This window comes from Panulirus ornatus, chromosome 30 (genome assembly GCF_036320965.1).
Source record: "Panulirus ornatus isolate Po-2019 chromosome 30, ASM3632096v1, whole genome shotgun sequence".
NCBI classification, from domain to species: Eukaryota; Metazoa; Arthropoda; class Malacostraca; order Decapoda; family Palinuridae; genus Panulirus; species Panulirus ornatus.
This window is the reverse complement of record NC_092253.1, coordinates 788,604-809,804: the sequence shown is the minus strand read 5'-3', so window position 1 is coordinate 809,804 and position 21,201 is coordinate 788,604. Positions and strand designations below refer to the sequence as shown.

Genomic DNA, 21,201 nt, shown 5'->3' with positions numbered 1-21,201 from the left:
GAAGAATGTGTGGAAGTCGAGAACATTATCTCGGAAAGCAAAAATGGGTATGTTTGAAGGAATAGTGGTTCCAACAATGTTGTATGGTTGCGAGGCGTGGGCTATGGATAGAGTTGTGCGCAGGAGGGTGGATGTGCTGGAAATGAGATGTTTGAGGACAATGTGTGGTGTGAGGTGGTTTGATCGAGTGAGTAACGTAAGGGTAAGAGAGACGTGTGGAAATATATATATATATATATATTTTCCTTGCGCTACCTCGCAAACGCGGGAGACAGCGACAAAGTATAAAAAAAAAAAAAAAAAAAATATATATATATATATATATATATATATATATATATATATATATATATATATATATATATATATATAGTGCATCTGAACGCGCGTTTTCATATATGACGTTATGCCTTCCAGCAGCGAGGTTTCGAACCTCGATTACTAGTAATCGAATAGACATTTCCCTGTTATGAGGATAGTACTGAGTGGTTAGTGTACCCAGCTACCACGCAAATGATACGAGGTTCGAATGATTTCGGTTGGAGTTCATTATGTGACATTACTCACACACACAGACACAGAAACACACACACACACACACACACACACACACACACACACACTATATATATATATATATATATATATATATATATATATATATAGTATGTATGGTGTATGTGTGTTTGTGCATACATAGTTGCTCACGTAAGACGAATGATTGTGTGGTAGGTGCTCTAGGATAATGAGATTCGGAACACCATTAAGCGTCCTGTGGCACTGGAGGTTCTCGCATGCAGCGCCTGAAAAGCAATTATCCCCACGGCTCCAGCGTCCGCCCACTGCAGCAGTGCCGTCGCGGCATAGATTCTGCCGTGAAGACTGGCTGTCTCATGGCTCGTCGGCAGCGAAATATTTCAAACAAAATAGTACTGTAAATAGCCAAAGGCCAATAGATCAACCTGCTTAACGGCACATTTCACAGGGGATCATCTGATCTTGCCTTGCCAGAGTGTGTGGCCGGGTTAGCCTCCTGTCATGAGGAGGGATGGATGTTGGATTTCATCAGGTCACCATAGCAGGATCTGCTGCTCAGACCAGACAGATGACGGTTAATATCCGTCTTTGGTCTTGTGACGCACCTCAAATATATGTATTCTATCTGGAGTCTTTGTGAAGGGATGGTGTACTTGTGCTCGGCTTTCAAGGTCGAATAGTCATTAGTGCGGTGCACACATCTCTCTTACACTTTCATTACTTACTCGATCAAACCACCTCACAGTATGACGACCGGTGGGCAACTGTACTGCCAAGTGCACGAACAATACATTGCTGCATCATTTCATCTCCCCTTCAGCATATCATGATGTCCAAAGGCGTCGAATTTCCCGGAAATCTCCCCGACAAAAAGAGATCTTTAAGAAGCCTGACCTCTGGCCAATCCCTCAGGATCTGGCAGGGAATAAGAAGATCTGCGCAGTAATCTCTGGAACGGGTGAGAGAGACCGCTTCATCAGCAGCTGAGAAGAAATTTCTCTCTCTTGTGCTTAGTTGATAATGCAGTAGTACTCCTGCATCACTAGGGCGATGGCTGGTGCTGAGGTGATGATGTGGATGCTAGCTAGAGTGATGTGTAGTGCTGGAGTAATGTGAGGTGCTGGTGTGATGTGTGGTGCTGGTGATATGCTGTGAGGTACTGTTGTGATGTGTGGTGCTGGTGATATGCTGTGTGGTGCTCTGTTATGCACAGACGAGAATGGAAGGTTGCTTAAGTGGCCCTGGATGATGCTTTGCGATGCTGACTGACTCTGGTGCGTTGCTGAAGTGAAGTTGCATAATGCTGTGCAATGCTGAGAGTGGTACTGAAGCAATTCCTTGAGGCTTTGTAATGCTGCTGTGTGATGTTACAATGAACTGGAGGTCATGAGTTATGATGCCGATGATGCCGAGCGATACTGGTTAGTGTTAGTTCGATGCCCTGATGATGCTGTTTGATGTTGGAACGATGTCGCGTGATCAGCATGGGGATGTTGCACACACTCACACACCAGGATCCACGTACAGGCCCACCAGATTTCAAATCCTGGGCGTGGCAGGACTTCCGTCGCGCTGGTGTTATCTAACCACAACCACCGCCAAGCTTTTGGTTAAATCATTGAGTGATGATCATGAAAATGATGCCTCATCTGAATAGCACTCGGACTGGACGGATAAAGGAGGGTAATATATTCGTCAAATTAGCTATCATAGAAACGATAGCTGATTATTCATGCTTACCACTCACTTATGAAAATGACCACAAAATATGATAACGAAATTATTAAGTTCATCAGCTTCATATTACAAAATAATTCAAAACCCTCCATCACAAAGGTAGGATCACTGAGGAAGCCTGTACGAGCCATGAGTGTGATAGTCTACTGGTCTCCGACTTAACCCTATTGGGTTAGATTGAAGGTCACCCCATCATAACTGAGGTGGGTGAAACTCCGTTGGCGAGCCTTTGTGATTTCACAGCTCTATTGACCTGATGCAAATGAACTTAGGTTTTGTTAACGTTAACAGTTTATCGATACTAAGCTGCTCTAGTATTAGCTTTATCTCATTATGAATATATCATTTGTGATTGCTACATCTACAACTTACATTATGAATGACGAGACACAATATTGTCACTATTGTCAAGCTTGAAGTGGTTTATGTGGGAGGGGAGAGAATTTGTGCTTGGGGCTTGGGTTTAAGGGATGGGAGTCTTGTCCAAGAAAGGTACGAAGTCTTTATGATGTATATTTAGCTGCACAGATAAGATCTTGGCTTGACCATGTGCAAGCGGTCGGTACTCATGAAACTCAGTGACATACAAACATTAAGAGAGAAGTGTATTATGGATGTCTGTGTATCAAAGCTAACCTGTGCCTACATGGTACTACCTCGTCCAACATTTGCTTACGGATGAATAAATTATGTTCAGTTTTAGTGTTTGTGTGACTGAACTATGACAAGTTGATTAACCAATGAACCTATTTTGCTTCTAAGTATTCTTGACTAATTTGATGGACATGTTTAGTAAATTGAAAGAATATTCAGTGAAAAGGAAATAGAATAACTTAAAATCTGGAGGAAAGAGGTTTAAACAGAACCATTCTCCAGTGCGGTGCCAAGTGTCGTGACCTGACGTTATTGCTCCCCAGCGAGAGAGACCACAACGCAGGAGTCAAGTGAGGAGGCGAGTGAGGAACTCTCCGCCAGTGTCATTAAGGGGCCGGACCTCTCACGGTAATAAAGCTTTACGAGTCTCGATGGTATTCTGGGTCGACCACCAAGGTTCGACCAAACAGCCTCACTCCATCATTTTTGGTCGTCCCTCCCATCTCTCCTCAAGCAGAGAGCAGAGGATCTCTGCTGCAAGAGGAAGAAGCATTGTCATACAGACATCAAATTATCTGAACATTTGGAATTGTTAGAAATACAAAAGTTATGAGATCTCAAATACGCGTAAACATATATCGCTGCAAAAATCTAGAATAGAAGCTGTTGTAAATAAATTCTCGCTGAAAAACTGCAACCTTTGTACAATGAAGATTGTAAATTAAGAAATCTGAGGCAAAAGTGAAAAGAAATTCTAAAATGAAAGAAGCAGAAAGTTATAAGAGAGTAGAAGGACGAGAAACGTAAGGAATGATGTATAAACAAGGCATAGTAAATACCTGATCCAAGGCGGGATGTGAATAGTTATCATAGGGATTGTTCAGTATACTAAGATGAAGAACAAAACTCTACAGCAGAAAACATCACACGGAATTCCTTCATAAGAAACAGCCCATCATTTAATGAAAGATCATGTGTCTACTTTGATCCATGAAAAGTCTGTAATGGGATCATACCTCCTTGGTTGGTGACTGCATACCATCTACTACCTTGAGAGAGAGAGAGAGAGAGAGAGAGAGAGAGAGAGAGAGAGAGAGAGAGAGAGAGAGAGAGAGAGAGAGAGAGAGAGAGAGAGGGTATATCTTTATATCTTTTTGTTATACTTTCTATTATGATTACACAAGCTGAAGATTTACAGGCACTAAACGGGAACTGCACACCGCTCATAAATGCTACTTTCAGAATGTCTGTTTTGGTGTAAGAAGATTTAGGTAATGAGACAAATCCATGATGAACCCTCTAACGGTTGACCAAAGTTTACACAAGGCTCTTGATCAGCTGCCAAACTGTCTGATCCTCCAAATACTGCTGGTGGCCTCACATGTTGCAGTAGTGTTTTAGACACTGCTGAGTTCCAGAGGAAGCTGAGATCAATATGCTTCAGACTTCCAGGCGCTGGTGAGTCCTAAACACTATGGGTCTCAGATATTTCAGAGTTCTAGAAGCTACTGAGAAGCTGAGAGGTTTGAGATCCCTGAGTTCCGTACGTTGTTATGATTCATGCGTTGCCGTCTCTCTCTGCTGCTGAGATCCAAACATTGTTGATCTTCAGACCCTGGCAAATTCCAGAGGCTGATAACTCATACACACTTGAATGTTCCACAATACACAGTTCCAGGATAACCGACTCTGCATCGCTACACCTGAGCTGCTTGTGGTTTATATCTCTGTTTAATAACGATTTGATTGTGGTAATATGGTTTCCAGAGAAAACTGAACTTCCATTTTTCTTTCCAGCATTTGAAATGTTTATTTCCTAGAAGAAAGTGAGGAGAGAGTACAAGCGAGCCAGCATATACGAATCTCTGAGGACGTATAGTAAGGAGCTACAGTCGTATGGAGGAAGTTGTTGATGAATCATGTACCAAAATACTTCACTTGAATTTGATGACGGAATAGCTGCCAAGGAAACCACAGATCTAGTGAACGGAAACGCAGTCTGGATAAACGAGATAGAGACGATAACAAACACGTGTTGTTTGTGTTAGGAATTGCTTATACTGATTAAACAATACCTTAAGATGCCACAGTATAACCTCATAACTGGTTTCTACTTTAACTATTTGAAGTTTAATGATGTAAATGTAGTATATAAAAATCTAAGCAAAGTAATGTTCCCAGAAATTTTGAGTTAAGGTTTGGCATTGACGGCACATGTACGTACACAGTAATGTGAACAATAAACTAAATTTGCCATAAATGAAATGAGTCTCTATAGTCGAGATATACATGATGTTCATATCAAATTGTTTATGGTTGCTGGGAACTAGTGTACTGAGGGGAGAGGATGCACAACGGAAAGACGACAAGGACCGTGAACTTGCCAGGGACAATAATTCCCTTCGACTCTGGCTCCCATCCACTCACCTCATTACATATACATATCCAGCCAGCACGGACATGGGCTCTCCATCTTGCTCTCTCTTTCAGTCCCGTGTTCCCTGTCTCTCCCTGTTTTTAAGGGTGCCTGTTTATCTCTTGATCTATTCATTTCGATATATTTCTACTTTTTTTGTGTGTATTTTCTTCTCCACTCCATCGCCATTCTCTTCTCCCAGCTAGCCCTCGCAGCTACCGGATAGTATTACCTCTCATCTTATACGGAGACCCTCGCCAGAATCATCAAAGCCCATAAGCGTGGCCACAAGGGTGGATGAGGGGCAGGAGGATGACTGGCGTAGATGGCCACTTTCAACCTTCCCTCCTCCTCCTCTTCTTCTTCCTGCCCCTCCTCCTCCTCCTTTCTCCTCCCTCTGGCTCCATCCCAGGTCCTCCAGTCGCTTCCATTCCCTGCTGCGAGGGTCACTTATGGCGCCTTTACATCATGCGAGATCGGCCGGGTTGGTCTCCTGGTATAATTCTGAGGAGAGTGGATGTGGGCAGCTGCTCCAGGGACACGACCGCATCTAGGGTTACTAAATGGTTACTGTGAAGTCCTTCTATAGTATCAGGTAACGATGAAAGCTGGGATATTAAGATTTTCGTCACTACACTTATAACTGATTATGGAAAATCATCACTCTTGGTCATAGAGTGGTTGATCAAGATGGTCGTATGAGTTATAAGTGATTAATGGTCAATATTAGTTATAACGAAATGTGACTCGTAGAGGCGTCTCCAGAGAATGTATATGGCTTTTTTTTCTTGGGCTGCTGCAAAAACAGTCTTGACTCCTAGCTGTTCACTGTTTACAACAAAAAGTGTCTAGGTTTTGTTATTTACGGATGCAGAACTAGACGCACATAATATTATCGATAAGAAATAAGTCGTCTCACTTGTTGGCTTAAGAAGCTTCATGGAATTCACTCTCCTTATTAATGGATTTAATACAAGTAAAACGATTGTGATCGTCAGGGGAATGTGTGCATTCTTGACTCTGAGTGGACAAAGAGATCAGACTTAATAGTACTCGAGTGTCTAAGGTGAATAGATCAGTTAGACAGACGCAGGACAGACTCTGAGCTAGTATGAGTGGTTGCCATTTTCTCAAGCTTCCACTAACAAGACCTCTTCTGAGTGACCTATGCAACACTGTGGACGTGGACGATGAGGAACTAATATTGTGAATACATGTGAGATAATCAAGTGAGCGATGCTGTGAGGAAATATACGACGGAGTACATAGATCTGATGGTCTTTGATATGAATATCTGCAGAAGGATAGTAATAATATGCTATGATCCTAATCTACACTGATGGAAACAGGATGAGAAAGTGATGAGCTTTTACCAGCCCACAACTTCCTCCTGTACATCATCTGTCCAGAAAACAGGCATGAAGGGACGCCATGTTTTATAGGAAAGCTACAATGACATGCTCTACAGGGAAGGATGAATGGAAAGCACATTATGATCTAATTACAACCTCCGGACATTCTGGTGAAGATGGAGTTGAACTGCTACTCTGTAATGGAAAAAGAAGAAGCTGAAATATTTGCATATGAGAATATCATTCTCGAAGATGTTTTTCATGTGCCACATATTTCTTATTAACTGATAAGCGTTATCGCTGAAGTATTCATCTTCCTATACTTCAGATACACTGATGGTCTTTCTTTGACAATACCTGGTTTGTTAGTACGTTTCCTCATTGTAGACCATAACGATACCATTTTAAACCATAACGATACCATTGTAAACCATAAAGATACCATTATAAATCATAACGATACCGTTGATGAAACTTTTGCTCACGTTCGTACTACATTTTCTTCCCTCTCACTTTTCACCATTATTTCTGGTCAATGTTTCTCGAATTAACGCAAAGAAATTAAATCTCGGAGTTCAGAAGGTTTACTTATGAGTGGAGTAACTGATTTTGTTGCTGTATTCTGTATCAACGAATAAGTCAAACGTCTAAGAAGTGTAGGGAGGAAGTGAAAGATACACGACTGAGTCAGCCAGTGAGGCTGTGTGTAACAGAGATGAGTAGCCTATGAGAACATAAGCTGACTACTGTTGACCGGAAAGCCACGATGGAAAACTGAGTAAAGAAAAAATGTTTTTGAAGGAGATGCAGTGAATGATTGTTAGAAAACGAGGACGATACGGACATTCATTATCTATAAATGATAAGGAAACATGTGACATGAAAAGAGGGAAGGAGCTGGTAGATGATTTTCTTAAAAGATAACTCCTGTAGGAAATATCGAGAGTGTTGCGAGATAACTGACGGAAAGTGCATGAACAACCAGTCGAAGTGGAAAATATGTTAAAGCTTGTTACTCCTGAGAGCAAAAGTGCTGCTTCAGTGAGACAGGAAAGACTGAAGTTCATGGTTTGTGTTAAGAAAGGGCCTCTGGCGAGCGCTGACAAGGTTTATGCCTTGGTGGCGCTGGGACAGCATAAGAACCACGGAAATTTTCAATATTATTCGTTGTGATGAACATAACCTCTATTGTTCGGGCTGGACATCCAGATGTCATCGATGCGTTCGCTTTTCTTTTCCTTCTCCGAATTTTGTTATCTCACCTTTAGTTTTCTATTCCCCTCTGCAATATATAAACGATATGAGTAACATCATTATTCAGAGCCATACGTGTACATGGAAGAACTTCTCGAGGTCCGAGTTAATCAAGAAGTGCGTCTGAGAAGAGATGTCTTTCAGGAATACGAAAATGGTATGTCAATAATTGTACAAAATGAAATGAATGTTAGATTCATTACTATAACTAGTACAGAAAGTGAGAGGGAAAACATAACAGTGGAATGAAAGAAACATATTAGTGAGCATAAGAGCAGATTGTTTAATCTTGGATCGTGGGTTGTCGAAAAAGTCTTCTCTGAAGGGGAAGCTCTCAGAAAAGCCCAGCGAGGCGGGTAAAAGGGATGATGTATATTCAAGGAGGCAAGAGAGAGCATGGTGGGGCTGGATAAGTCCACCTGCTGAAGAAAACAAAACAAGTTGAGGCAAATAATGTGTTGGTTCTGTGCTTTGTTCCTTGGGTAGTGGCTTGTTGACAGTGGGTAGGGACATAAAAGAGGATCAGTGACGTTTATTGGGCAGTGGCTTCTTAAGTTCATTAGAGTTGAGTTAGTCAGTGTTGGGTGGGTATCATTTCAGGGCAACAGAAAGTCAGTTACTTGAAGCAGCAAACTCTGTGATGATGTGACATTACTAAGGCAGCAAACTAGGGGAACACTAGCTTGCTGTTCATGTATTAGTCCGCTGGCATTGGCCAGCACTTCTGCTGGATGAGGATTCGATTGAGGGACTAGCTACTTGCTAGTGTATGATATGACCAAGGAAACAGCCCTCCCCATGGGGTATGACTCGACCAGTTCTCCTGCTGAGGTGGGAATTGACTGGGAGACCAACTCTCCTGCTTGGGTGGGAAGAGACTGAGGACTAGCTTTCTCACTTAGGGACGGCGGGACTGGACGAGACCTCATTAGTCGTTACACAGGTGAGGACAATCAGTTTTCGTATTTCACGTGTCAAGGCGTCCTTATATGCACACTTTCAGCCGAAAACTTACGAATTCCTTTGCAATAAAAACACTGTCAAGTGTTTAGGAGAATCTTGCAGTGTACGTCGTCATTAATGCTTCTTACACACAAATGCCAATGAGAAGTGAATCCCTAAATCATCGTAACAATTTGCGAAATATGAATAGCATTAATTTCTTTATTCATGTTCTTTATGATTATCATGAAGTCTCTTATTTCATTCAGAGATAATTTTACAAAAAAAGCAATGCCTGATATAACACTAAATACATCATTCAGGAATAATATTTCTGCTCTTAAGTTTACCATATTTGCCCTAACTTTCCTTTCGATCATCATCTTTTAAATGTAGAATCTCACCCTGTCCCAAACGAACAACCCACACACACACACACACACACACAGGTGAACATTCTTAGACACACACTAACATACACACAAATACCAGCCCTTTCAAGCCTTTCCCTCCCACACGCTCATCTCCCACCAAAGGTAACAGCGTTCGCACACTCTTCCTGAGTGGGCCGTAGTCAGCAGGTGGTGGAGACGTGAGGCGAGCAGAAAAGGGCCAATATCGAGTCCCTGCCATAACCAAGTCTTTCACAGGTTTACACCCTCATGAAACCTAAATTCCTTAACAGTGAAATATATTTTGATTCATTCTAGATATGAATAGATTTTGATAAGAAGCAACCTTTTCTTATTTGAATTTGTACCAAAACTAATCTGAACTGACCGATCGCCGAACCTCTGGTTGCTATTCATCATAAATGTTGCTATTCCTTGGTGCAGTTTTTGACATAAATTCTCTGGATATTTTTCATTAATTTTATCATTTCCAGAAGATGGTTGTCACTAATGTATTCGTATATATCTTCACAGGTACTGTTATTACACAATAAGGAAGTCATACGGATATGATGGTCGACTGGGAACTTGAAGGTTGGCATTTTGAAGAAATGAAATGTCTTGAACTACATAAACGAAGGTAAAGTGAAAATACCCTCTTAATTACAGGGCCTTTGACCTGGATACATAACTACCAACCTGAGGGGCACGGTGGGCAAACTTCCTTCACATATGGTGAGCGCAGTAATATCAGCAGGTAACCATGACGACGAAGGGGACAGCGACGACTGGGAGGTTACGACTCCAGTCCTCTATTGTTGTGGTGCTGGAGGCGCTGGTGCTGTGGACGACGGTCGAGGTGGGCAGAGCTTTAGGGGATCTCCGAGCTGACTCCTACAACACATCTTGCTTAGAGGGCTGTTCCTGTGGCGTCTTTCGATCGAACCATCTCCACGAGGAGCTCAACACATTCGACTGCTCGTTTGCCAACATGAAAACTTTCCCGGAGAGATTACCAAGTGATCTTCAGGTATTAAGTGTGAGGGGAAATTCGATCTATCATGTTCTCGATAGTATTTCACAACTCACTGACCTTCGAGAGCTGGATTTGTCTGGCAACAGAATCAAGTCCATCGGGAGAGGAGGCATGTTTCAAAATATGTCACGGTTGGTGTATCTGAATGTTGGCAAAAATGCCATATCGACAATCTTCCATGACAATCTGATGGGCCCCAAAGCCTTGGAACACCTAGTTCTCTCTAACAATAAGATCAACTACATCGAGGACGAAGCTATGGTTGATCTGACAAACCTGCTGAGTCTCGATCTAGAACAAAACCTCGTGGGGTCACTATACGAGGAGTGGTTCCATGGTCTGGGTCGTTTGGTGGTTCTTAATCTCGCCCACAACAGGATACACAACATCCCTGTGTCGGTGTTTAGGTCGCTGGGTTCCCTCGAGAGACTGCACTTGGCAGGTAATAGGATTTCAACCGTGGATCCACGTGCTTTTTCTGGTTTGATTAGCCTTCAGGTTCTGACGATGGAGGACAATCTAATGGACAGAATACCTACAACGGCATTCCAGAGTCTACCTGCACTAGAAACGCTCACTCTGGACCAGAACCCACTAACCAAGATCAAACCTTTAGACTTCTCACATCTCAGCGTCACCAAGATCAGTTTATGTCAAATGCCCGAACTCAGTATTATTGACTCGAAAGCCTTTTACAATCTAGTTAACATCTCAACAATACAAATACATGATAATGAGAAGTTAACCTACGTTGATCCTCTGTCGTTCATGAATGTGGACTCTCTGAAGGAGTTGCAGCTCCATAATAATAACTTACTGGGCTTACAGAAAGAGATGGTTCAACATATACCAGAAGGAGTAGAGATATCACTGTACGAAAACCCACTTAAATGTGACTGTAACGTCCGATGGCTGAGGCAACTGATAGGTCTTGGTGATAATGCCAGTCTAGTTCTTCGTGAGCCGGAGCATTTGGTATGCCAAAGCCCACCCAGCTTAGCACACAAGCTCCTGAAAGATCTTGTGACAACAAAACTTCCAAAGCAATGTGCTCCTACGGTGCTAAACTTGACTCAGTCACCAACAGTGTTGGGCAAAGTCGGTGAGCGCCAAGTTTTAGAATGTCGTGCTCTAGGATCCCCACGACCTAGATTACACTGGATCCTGCCAGATGGGTCTTTGGTGAATTCCTCTTTAAATGAGGTTAGGAGGAGGTTTTTCCCACCAGGGACTTTAGTTTACTACCATTTGAAGCCTACGGATGGAGGGTCATACACATGCGTCGCAGAAAACTCTATTGCTACAACACGCAGTTCAACAACCCTCAACGTCACTGGAATCGACATTCACCTCTTTCCAATACGCGTATCGTCGACCTTCGTGACGCTTGTCTGGAATGGCACCTGAGCGTCGAGCCTTCTCATCATACAAGATCGTCTACACTGAGGTTGATGCCAATGGCACCGAAGTGGGAGAGAAGAGATCTAGCATGGCCAGTCCGTCACGTAAGACTTTCACCATTAGTCGCCTGAAACCAGAATCCCATTACCGTTTCTGTATTGGCAACGAAGACTACACGGGCTACTGGCTGCAGATCTCCTGCTGCCACGTCACCACTCAAGATATAGAGTTCATGATGCAAGGGATCTCTAGGACTTCCAACGTGGCCGTGGCTGCCGTGATGGGCATTGTCCTCGTCATGACGGTAGTGGTGTGTCTCGTGTCTGTCGCCTCCAGGAAGTATCGCCAGAGGATGTACGAGACACCAGACAAGGGCAACGAGGGATCCATCATTCCGCTGAACAACCTATACCGACCCCTCCTGACGGGTTCCTGACGGTCAAAGGGTGGTGATGGCTTCCACCCAAGCCTTCTAGCTCGTCCCCCCTGCTGCGCCCCAGACCCCTCCTCTCCTGGGCCACTCACGCCCCCGCCGCGCCAACGTGCACACTCAGTCCACAACAGTCCGAAACGCACGCCCACCCCTCCTGCTCGACCCAACGTTCTAGAAAATTGTTCCTGCTCACCTCAGCCGTAAGTTGTGCTCCATATCAAAAGTTCTAGAAACATTTCTCTTTGAATATAGTAATAAACAGTGAATGTTTGTCCCGAACACTTAAGATATTTGTAAACCACACATGTCGGTTCCTTATGCAACAAAAGATGGTGAAGTGGTGTTATTTAATACCTTAAAAGTCCAGCTCCTCCCTACATCTCTTTCTGAATATCATTTTTCCAATGTTAAAATTCAAATAAACGCAAAGGAATCCTTCACATACATGTTGGGTATAACCATATTTTCCCCTCTGTCTTGTGAACCCCACATGATAAACATCATAAAATCTCGAAAGCTGAAAGCGTTGTATAAACACACACACACACACACACACACACACACAACACGTATTCTCTTTTAGGTTGCAGTATATGATAACTTTACCCCTATCAGTCTTGCATGAAATGAGAAAATATAAAAGCTAATCTTAGGTTGTAAAGGTTCGGGAAAAAAGTGATTTGCAGTTCTAGTGACATCTGCTTTATTTCCACAGAAGAAGCAGCACACGAGGTGGAGTGTCTCGCATTTTGGAGTCCGGCTTAGAGTCTCCAGATCTACTTCCGTACACAGCCGACGTGGAGACCATGCCCATCATACAGGAGACTCAGCTCTCCTCTGGCTAGTCCCGCCCTCCTGGGACCCGCTATTCCCTCACAATTTTTTTTCCTGAACCACAACTGTAAAGCGGAAACTTGTTTGCTGCCGTGGAGACATAGATTGTGGGTGCCCGTTATGTTACTCTGGATATTCAGTCAACATGTGCGGTACCAGGAAGGCCCAACAATCATGTGGATATCTCATTCCTTGCTATGGAGACGTGGCTGTTAAATGGGTGCCAGAAACACCCCAGCAGATACCCGAGGTCGTTGTTCTAGTTCCCAACTATTGTCAGGAGGGAGATCAGAGCGGCACTGTGAGGTAATGAAAAGCGTCCGCCAGTGCCTACCAGTCTTCAGTAGCCTGTGGCTGGCTGTAGGTAGCTGTGAGGGCAAAATATTTTTGACTTTCGTCTTCTTAAACTGAGTAGTGTTGATCAACCTCAGGTATTGTCGAGGGTCATGTTACGTTCTGGACCAATAAGGAGCGATTGTTGTGACACCATCAAGAGCTGATTAACACCAGGTGTTGCATGTGGTCAAAGGAAGTTGTGGACTGCTGGTCAGACTTTATGAACATACTCACGAGTGAAAGTGTTGACCAACTCCAGGTGTACTCGGTGGTCAGTATAGATCATGCATTACAGGTGAACTACTGTCATCAACATATGTGAATCTGGGTCACTATTCTTCACGAACTGCCCAACATAGCTCCTGATAGACGTCTAACCACCGTTTTCTCCGGGTAATATCTAATTTGCAGTGATAGCACTGGGGAATCATTAAAATGGTATCGATGAACTTCACATTTCTAAGTTATAAGGAAGAATATATCCAGTAAAAGTCTATGATGGAAAATGTACAGTGTTTCAAGTGCTTTCCATATGTTGAAATACCAGTCCCTTAGCAACCTTATTCACCCTAAGCGAAGATTTGCCGCCACTGATTGTAGAGAACTTTAAACTCCTTCATGAAACTTGCCGACTGTGGCAGCAGCAGAAGGGTTATCTATGTGTGGTGATTATCACCTTGTGCCAAATTTGTTTGCTGGTGTGGAAAAGAACAACGAAGCCATTTATAATGGCTTCTGGCTGGTTCATAACAGTGGTGCCTGGATGTGTACTGCACTGAAGAAAGTGACAGCTATGGATGGACAAAGAATGCTTTACGTTAGGTTAGTGTTCAGTATGATCATTGAAATAGCAGAGTGCTGGCGAAGTGATGAATGAAGTAAGAGAATATTAACGAAAAAGGAAAGAAATAGTGATTACGAAATACAGAATTAGAATGATATCTAAGCTGATGACATATGAAAGACACTAATACACACACACACACACACATAATATATATATATATATATATATATATATATATATATATATATATATATATATATATATATATATATATATTTTTTTTTTTTTAAACTATTTGCCATTTCCCGCGTTAGCGAGGTAGCGTTAAGAACAGAGGAATGGGCCTTTGAGGGAATATCCTTACCTGGCCCCGTTCTCTGTTCCTTTTGGAAAATTAAAAAAATACAATGAGAAGGGAGGATTTCCAGCCCCCCGCTCCCTCCCCTTTTAGTCGCCTTCTACGACACGCAGGGAATACGTGGGAAGTATTCTTTCTCCCCTATCCCCAGGGATATGAATATATTATTTATACTATCAGGATTAATATATATATATATATATTATATATATTATAGTCGTATTCTTCTGTTTTTTAAATTTGTTTCGCATTGTCCGGTTGGAGGTAACGCAAACTGAGGAGGGCCAGTTGAATATGCTCAGGCCTTGTTCCTTTGGAATAAAAATTAAAAAAAAAAAAAAAAAACGAAGGGGAGGATTCAGCCGTCTCCTTAGTCTCTACGACCGCGGATAGTGGGAAGTATCTATCCTCCAGGATAATTAATATATATTATATAATAATATATATATATATATATATTATATATAATACAGTTGTGTGGTGTGTGTGAGAGGAGGAGAAAGATCATGCTATTGGAATTATACTGTTTTGATTCAACTGAAATTTGAATTGATTGTATGTCGAATTCAATTGTGGAAATAATGAAAACATACGAGGACGGCAGTATGCTGTAAACTGTTATGGGTGGAAGACAAAAGAGAAAAAATGGCCTGTATAATTACTGAATTGACAGCTAATCTAAGTTTAAGGTTCAATATACTAATCACAGAAGGACACAAATCTCTCTCTCTAATACTCGGAGATCTGTCTTCTCTATTCCTGGACGTCAGAGTGTGAGAAAATGAGGAACCTTGAATTGGAATGTGGATTCCATAGAAGTATGTGGCCAGTTGGTTGCCCTAATTAAAGGATCATAGAAGAGAGTGGCAAGCACAAAGTTGTCCCGAATGAGAAAATCCTGGGTTGAAGTAGGCCTTAACTTTTTAGATCAGGAAAGAGAAGTTAAGAGTTGATCTGATGGTATCGAAATATCAGGTTCAAAAATCTTAACGAACATATGTTGAAAAGATTTTCTGCCTTAATTTCTATATCGGAAAGAGATGGTGCATATACATGAGTGGAGAAAATAGTCCGATAGAGGTGGAAGCAAGGCTTGGGACATGTGAAACAGATGGGCAAAATTGCATGAGGATCCAAGTTGTAGTTGGATCTTCCTATATATATATATATATATATATATATATATATATATATATATATATATATATATATATATCTTTTCTTCTTTCTTTTAAACTATTCGCCATTTCCCGCGTTAGCGAGGTAGCGCTAAGAACAGAGGACTGGGCCTTTTTTGGAATATCCTCAACTGGCCCCCTCTGTTCCTTCTTTTGGAAAATTTAAAAAATTTAAAAAAAAAAAAAAAAAAAAAACGAGAGGGGAGGATTTCCAGCCCCCCGCTCCCTCCCCTTTTAGTCGCCTTCTACGACACGCAGGGAATACGTGGGAAGTATTCTTAATCCCCTATCCACAGGGATAATATATATATATATATATATATATATATATATATATATATATATATATATATATATATATATATATATATATATATATACATACATATGTGTGTGTGTGTGTGTGAGAGAGAGAGAAAGATCATGCGTTATTGAGAATTAATACTGTTTTGATCCAACTGTAATTAGAATGTGATTGTATGTTCAGAATTCAACATTAGATGGGGACAATAATGAAAACAAATACTGAGGACTTGTGCATAATGCTGGTAAACTGTTATGGTGTTGGAAGACACAACAGACGAAAACAATCTGTGCCTGTTATTCATTTAACTGAATTTGACAGCTATATCCTAATTCTTAATGGTTCGAATATTACTAGATCACAGATAGGAACACAAATCTCTCTCTCTCTCTCTCTCTCTCTCTCTCTCTCTCTCTCTCGTTCAAGTGTGAGAAAATGAAAGCCAGACTCTTGAATTGAATGGTGCGTTTCCACTTAGAATACTGTGCTCAGTTTTGGTTGCCCTACTTAAAGAGATATCAAATAGAATGTAGAGTGGCAAGCTATCAAAGTTGTTCCCAGAATGAGATATGAATCCTCTGAGGGCTGTCTATACGGCCTTAACTTATTCAGATCAGGAAAGAGAAGGTTAAGAGGTGATCTGATACAGGTACTCGAAATTATCAAAGGTTTCAAAAATCTTAACTGAAGCACTTATTTAGAAAAAATATTTTCCTGCCTTTATTTCTAGTATCGGAAACACTCATTGGTAAGCATTATACTTTGAGTGGAAGAAAATACTTTTCCTCCGATAGAGTTGGAAGCATCACGCTAAATACGTTTGATAACAGACTTGTCACATACTTGGCTTGCAGTCCAACGTTGTTATTTGATCTTCCTGAGTTACGAATTTAAGCCATTCATTTATTTCTTTCCTCTCTTCGCACTACGCTATTTGTATCTGACATCCCACAACCTCAATTAGAAACAGTCATTCGTTTCCCTTTCTATTTCTTTCAGCTTCAACATACTCTTTTTCTGTTCCCCTGCACACACACCCACACACACACACACACACACACACACACACACACACACACACACACACACACACACACACACACACACACACACACCACACACACACACACACACACACACACACACACACACACACACACACACACACACACACACACACACACACACACACACTTTGTGTATTACAGACAGTGCCTCAAACTCCGTATCTATTCATGCATCTGTTTACATCTTTGACTGCCTCTTATTACTCAATAAAGCCTTGTAATCACTCGTCTATATGTATCTGTCTTTATCTACTTACCTTTCACCACTATAAAGGAGCGTGGTCACTCAGACAACACGCAGAAGTTGAACAACAAAGAGGGTTTGATGTTCTTGATAAAATGAAAATAAAATTAGCCGAATAAACCCGGCATGAATGTGGGTAATTATCAGTCGATTTGAAAAGAGAAAAGAAAATTGTACTCTGGGATGATCTTATAAATATTTTGCCACCTGCAAGAAATATGTTTGTTTGGCAGACAACCTACGAAAAGATCCATTTTACTATGTGTCGCTAAACTGTATCTTTTAAACCTATAGTAAAATTGATCTATTACTATAATGTCTTGAAGCTAAGGAGAGGACTCAATATTACGTCTTATATGAAAAGAAATACTAAAGCTTTTGTAAATATGTGTATATCAATGTTTTTGAACTGCAGTTGTCCCATCAAGATGTAAGGTAAACAGAGCAGAAGGTACACATGACTGCAGACAGAATACGGGATGTGAATGTTTCGGGTTTTATCTTCACTTCTTTAGCTCGACGGTACACGACCATTAAGGCTCAGGTGAGAGGCCTTGAGGTTACCGTATGGGTCGTCTCCTCATGCTCAAGAAATCTTACCCTCGAGCGTTCGGAGGTTATCAACCTGTCGTAACCTCCGGAGCTCGAGGAAAACAAGTTACATGCATACGTGCAGGTCAACGTTGCGGCGGTAAAGATAATGTTAATGGAAAAGCTTTATTCTGAAACCCGACAAGGGATGAAAGGGGCCACACATGGTGTGACTAAACGTGTGGAGCATCATACATGACACATAACGTTAAGGAGTCATATATACTCTGATTATGTTCTGAGAGTGATACATGCTATGAAGAATTAATGAGTTATACATAATGTGGCACTTAGTATGAAGGGGGGTTATTCATGATGTGACATACAGTGTGAAAGTATCATGCACTTGGTGTCATATAATATGACACCGTTTGAAAGTATCATACATGATCTGACATACCAAGAAGGTGCCACAAATCGTGTGATTCATGTAGCGATGGTTAACACGTGAAACAGAGAGGGTGCCAAAGATGTTGCAAGACAGCGTGGTGCCAAACATGTTGCAAGACAGTGTGGTGCCAAACATGTTGCTGGACCACAATTTCATGCATGATCTGACAGTGTGAAAGTATCATGTCTGATGTAACATACTGGCACATAATACGGAGGTGCCATATGTGCTGTGGTAGACAGTGCAGAGATGTTAGACATGACCTCTAACATGCTGTTAGAGTGTGAAACTGTTTTACCATGACATGACATAACACTGTGGCATGATACAGTGTTAGTGTCATACGTGCTGCAATACACAGTGTCAAAGTGTGATTTACGGCAACAAGAGACCACACAAGAACTAGATGCAACATTTTCTTCCTTCAGAATAAACTTCTAACACTGTCCACACATTTTTTTACAATTCAGTAAAAAAATATTATTTTTGTAATCTGCTCCTAGCTGATTATTGTGTGCATTGTAGTTGTACGAGATGACGTCTTTACTCCCAGACTTATGTATATTTTGGCAAAAGACAAATCTCTTGAAAACACATTGTACTGCTATCCATAGAGAGTTACTTTTGTCCCATTATTCAATTATATATATATATATATATATATATATATATATATATATATATATATATATATATATATATATATATATATATATATGTATATATATACATATATATATATATATATATATATATATATATATATATATATATATATATATATACATATATATATATATATATATATATATATATATATATATATATATATATATATATATATATATATATATATATATATATGAACAAAGTGCATGTGAACGCATACCTTCATAAAACATACAAACCTCCAACAGACAGGATCGAACCCGGGACCCCTGTGCTACAGGCGGGAGCGCTACCGCTAGGCTATGATCATAGCCTAGCGGTAGCGCTCCCGCCTGTTGCACAGGGGTCCCGGGTTCGATCCTGGCTGTTGGAGGTTTGTATGTGATATAATATATATATATATATATATATATATATATATATAGTGTTCATTTATTTATACGTAATTTATGAAAAATACGTGAACACATAAGTTATCAAATACACATAGGACGTATGTACATAGATTTGTGATGTATAACCTTGATAAAATGCATCAGTTTTCAACTCTTCCGTAACGCTACAGTCCCGCTGGGCGCTTACCATAACACTGACGTGTTCTCACGACGAATCGTCGGGGAACACTTGTGCCAAAGCTGTCAGATGTTGCCAGCATTACGCTGAGCTTTTACTGTATGTAAATACCAGGGATGCATATCTTCGGGTAATCTTTAATGATATTTTCAGAAACTCTTAAATGTACCAGGGGAAACTGCTGTAAATAATCTAAATAAGATTTTTACGTAAAATGTTGTGGGTAATGAAAAGGGGAGTATATCAGGATATTATATCAGAGAGGCTCTTAATGACGAATGGGAGGAGTGGACCGTGATGGAATTTCACCTTAGATAATCATATAATTGTGTTACGTGGACGGAAGGCTTAATGCATGTGGCAGGGAGACTAGAAAACTGGACAGGTGTCAGAAGACCAGAGAAGACCAGTATTGTACTGAATTTTGTATATAAGACAGAGGATAGAACTTAATGGCAGAACTATAGAGAATCTTTGAGGGTGCACAAGGCAAAACACATGAGAAAATACCTGAAAAAGTTTTAGAATGTAAGAATAGGACAAATAAAAGAAGTGAAACATGTTTGTGAAAATGCTGATAAAGATGATCTTTGGAGTGTAGATGATATCTGAAAAAAGGTCTGCATTTTTGGCTGAAGATGGCATTAGACTCGTTGCACAAACTCTATAAGAAACAGTGGGGAATGAAAATGTATTTCACCAAAACTAATTCAGACAATAGAGGGAATGAAAGACAGCTGTGTATGCACAGAGTGCAAGGAGAAAATCAGAATTGGATAATAGAACCAGGAGTCAGACATGGAGCTGTGCTTTCAACACTCCATTTTGGTCATTTTACGGATAAATGTATAACGATATCAAACATAAGGTTATGGAACTTTCTTATAAAGTTGATGAAACTATGAAACTCAACACAAGACTTGAAGACAGCTGCTGAGGAGGGAAGGAAATCTTGGAAGTTGATAAGATAAATATAGTCAGTAAAAAATCTTTGTCTCGAGGTTTTCGTAAGAGATGGAACTCAATGTAATCTGATTCATAATGATCATCAGCAGAAGCAGTCCAGAAATATAGAAGGTTTTGTTTTAATGAAAAGAACACAAACCAGTTTGAGAAGTAAAATTAATGCTTTTAGCAGAGGTCTATTACTGTATCCAATTATAAAAGTATTGAACATTACTAAGAAAAAAGACCGTAATATTGAGATTAAGTTTAATATCGACGTATATTGATATGTGAAAGTAAGTTATGTTCATTTGATTTCACGATGAAAAGTCATCTTCAAGCGGCAATGCTGAAGATTTTGAGAGTGATAAAAGCTGTAAACAACTAAACCAGCTACGGAATGAAGAAACACGAAATGAACTGCAGGACGAACCCACACAGTCATCTGATAAAAGAGAACAGATGAAATGGACACATTAAAGTGATGGTAACAATATGACACAAAAATACTTCATGATTGGATACCACCAGAGAAATGGCCGACAGCAAGACCCAGGTGAAGAGGGAAGCACATTATCAAAGACATTATATAAACTGGCGAAACTCTGTACCACTTAGTAAATAATGAAACCTGCCGGAACCTTGTACCAAGAAGGAAATTTTTTGGGCGAAACGACCTGTAAGTAACGTGTTTACCTGGCATCTGGTGAGAAGGTATATTTCTCATTTTGATATATTCTAGAATATTACTTTATCAAGAAACATCACTTCGATAACCAGAAATGCACATAAGTAAACGCTAAAGAAGAGCGTCTGCTGCATTGCCGGGG

General features: G+C 40.7%; 1 protein-coding gene across 1 annotated transcript in view; it reads left to right on the top strand.

The window, feature by feature from the left end:
• Positions 1–14,249, top strand: part of LOC139758284 (leucine-rich repeat neuronal protein 1-like) — a 46,624-nt gene extending 32,375 nt beyond the window's left edge. The window contains 3 exon segments of the mRNA XM_071679499.1: positions 9,894–11,664; positions 11,666–12,294; positions 12,810–14,249. Of these exon segments, the coding sequence (XP_071535600.1) occupies positions 9,988–11,664; positions 11,666–12,097 (2,109 nt within the window). The 5' untranslated portion in view covers positions 9,894–9,987 and the 3' untranslated portion in view covers positions 12,098–12,294; positions 12,810–14,249.
• Positions 14,250–21,201: the final 6,952 nt, after the last annotated feature.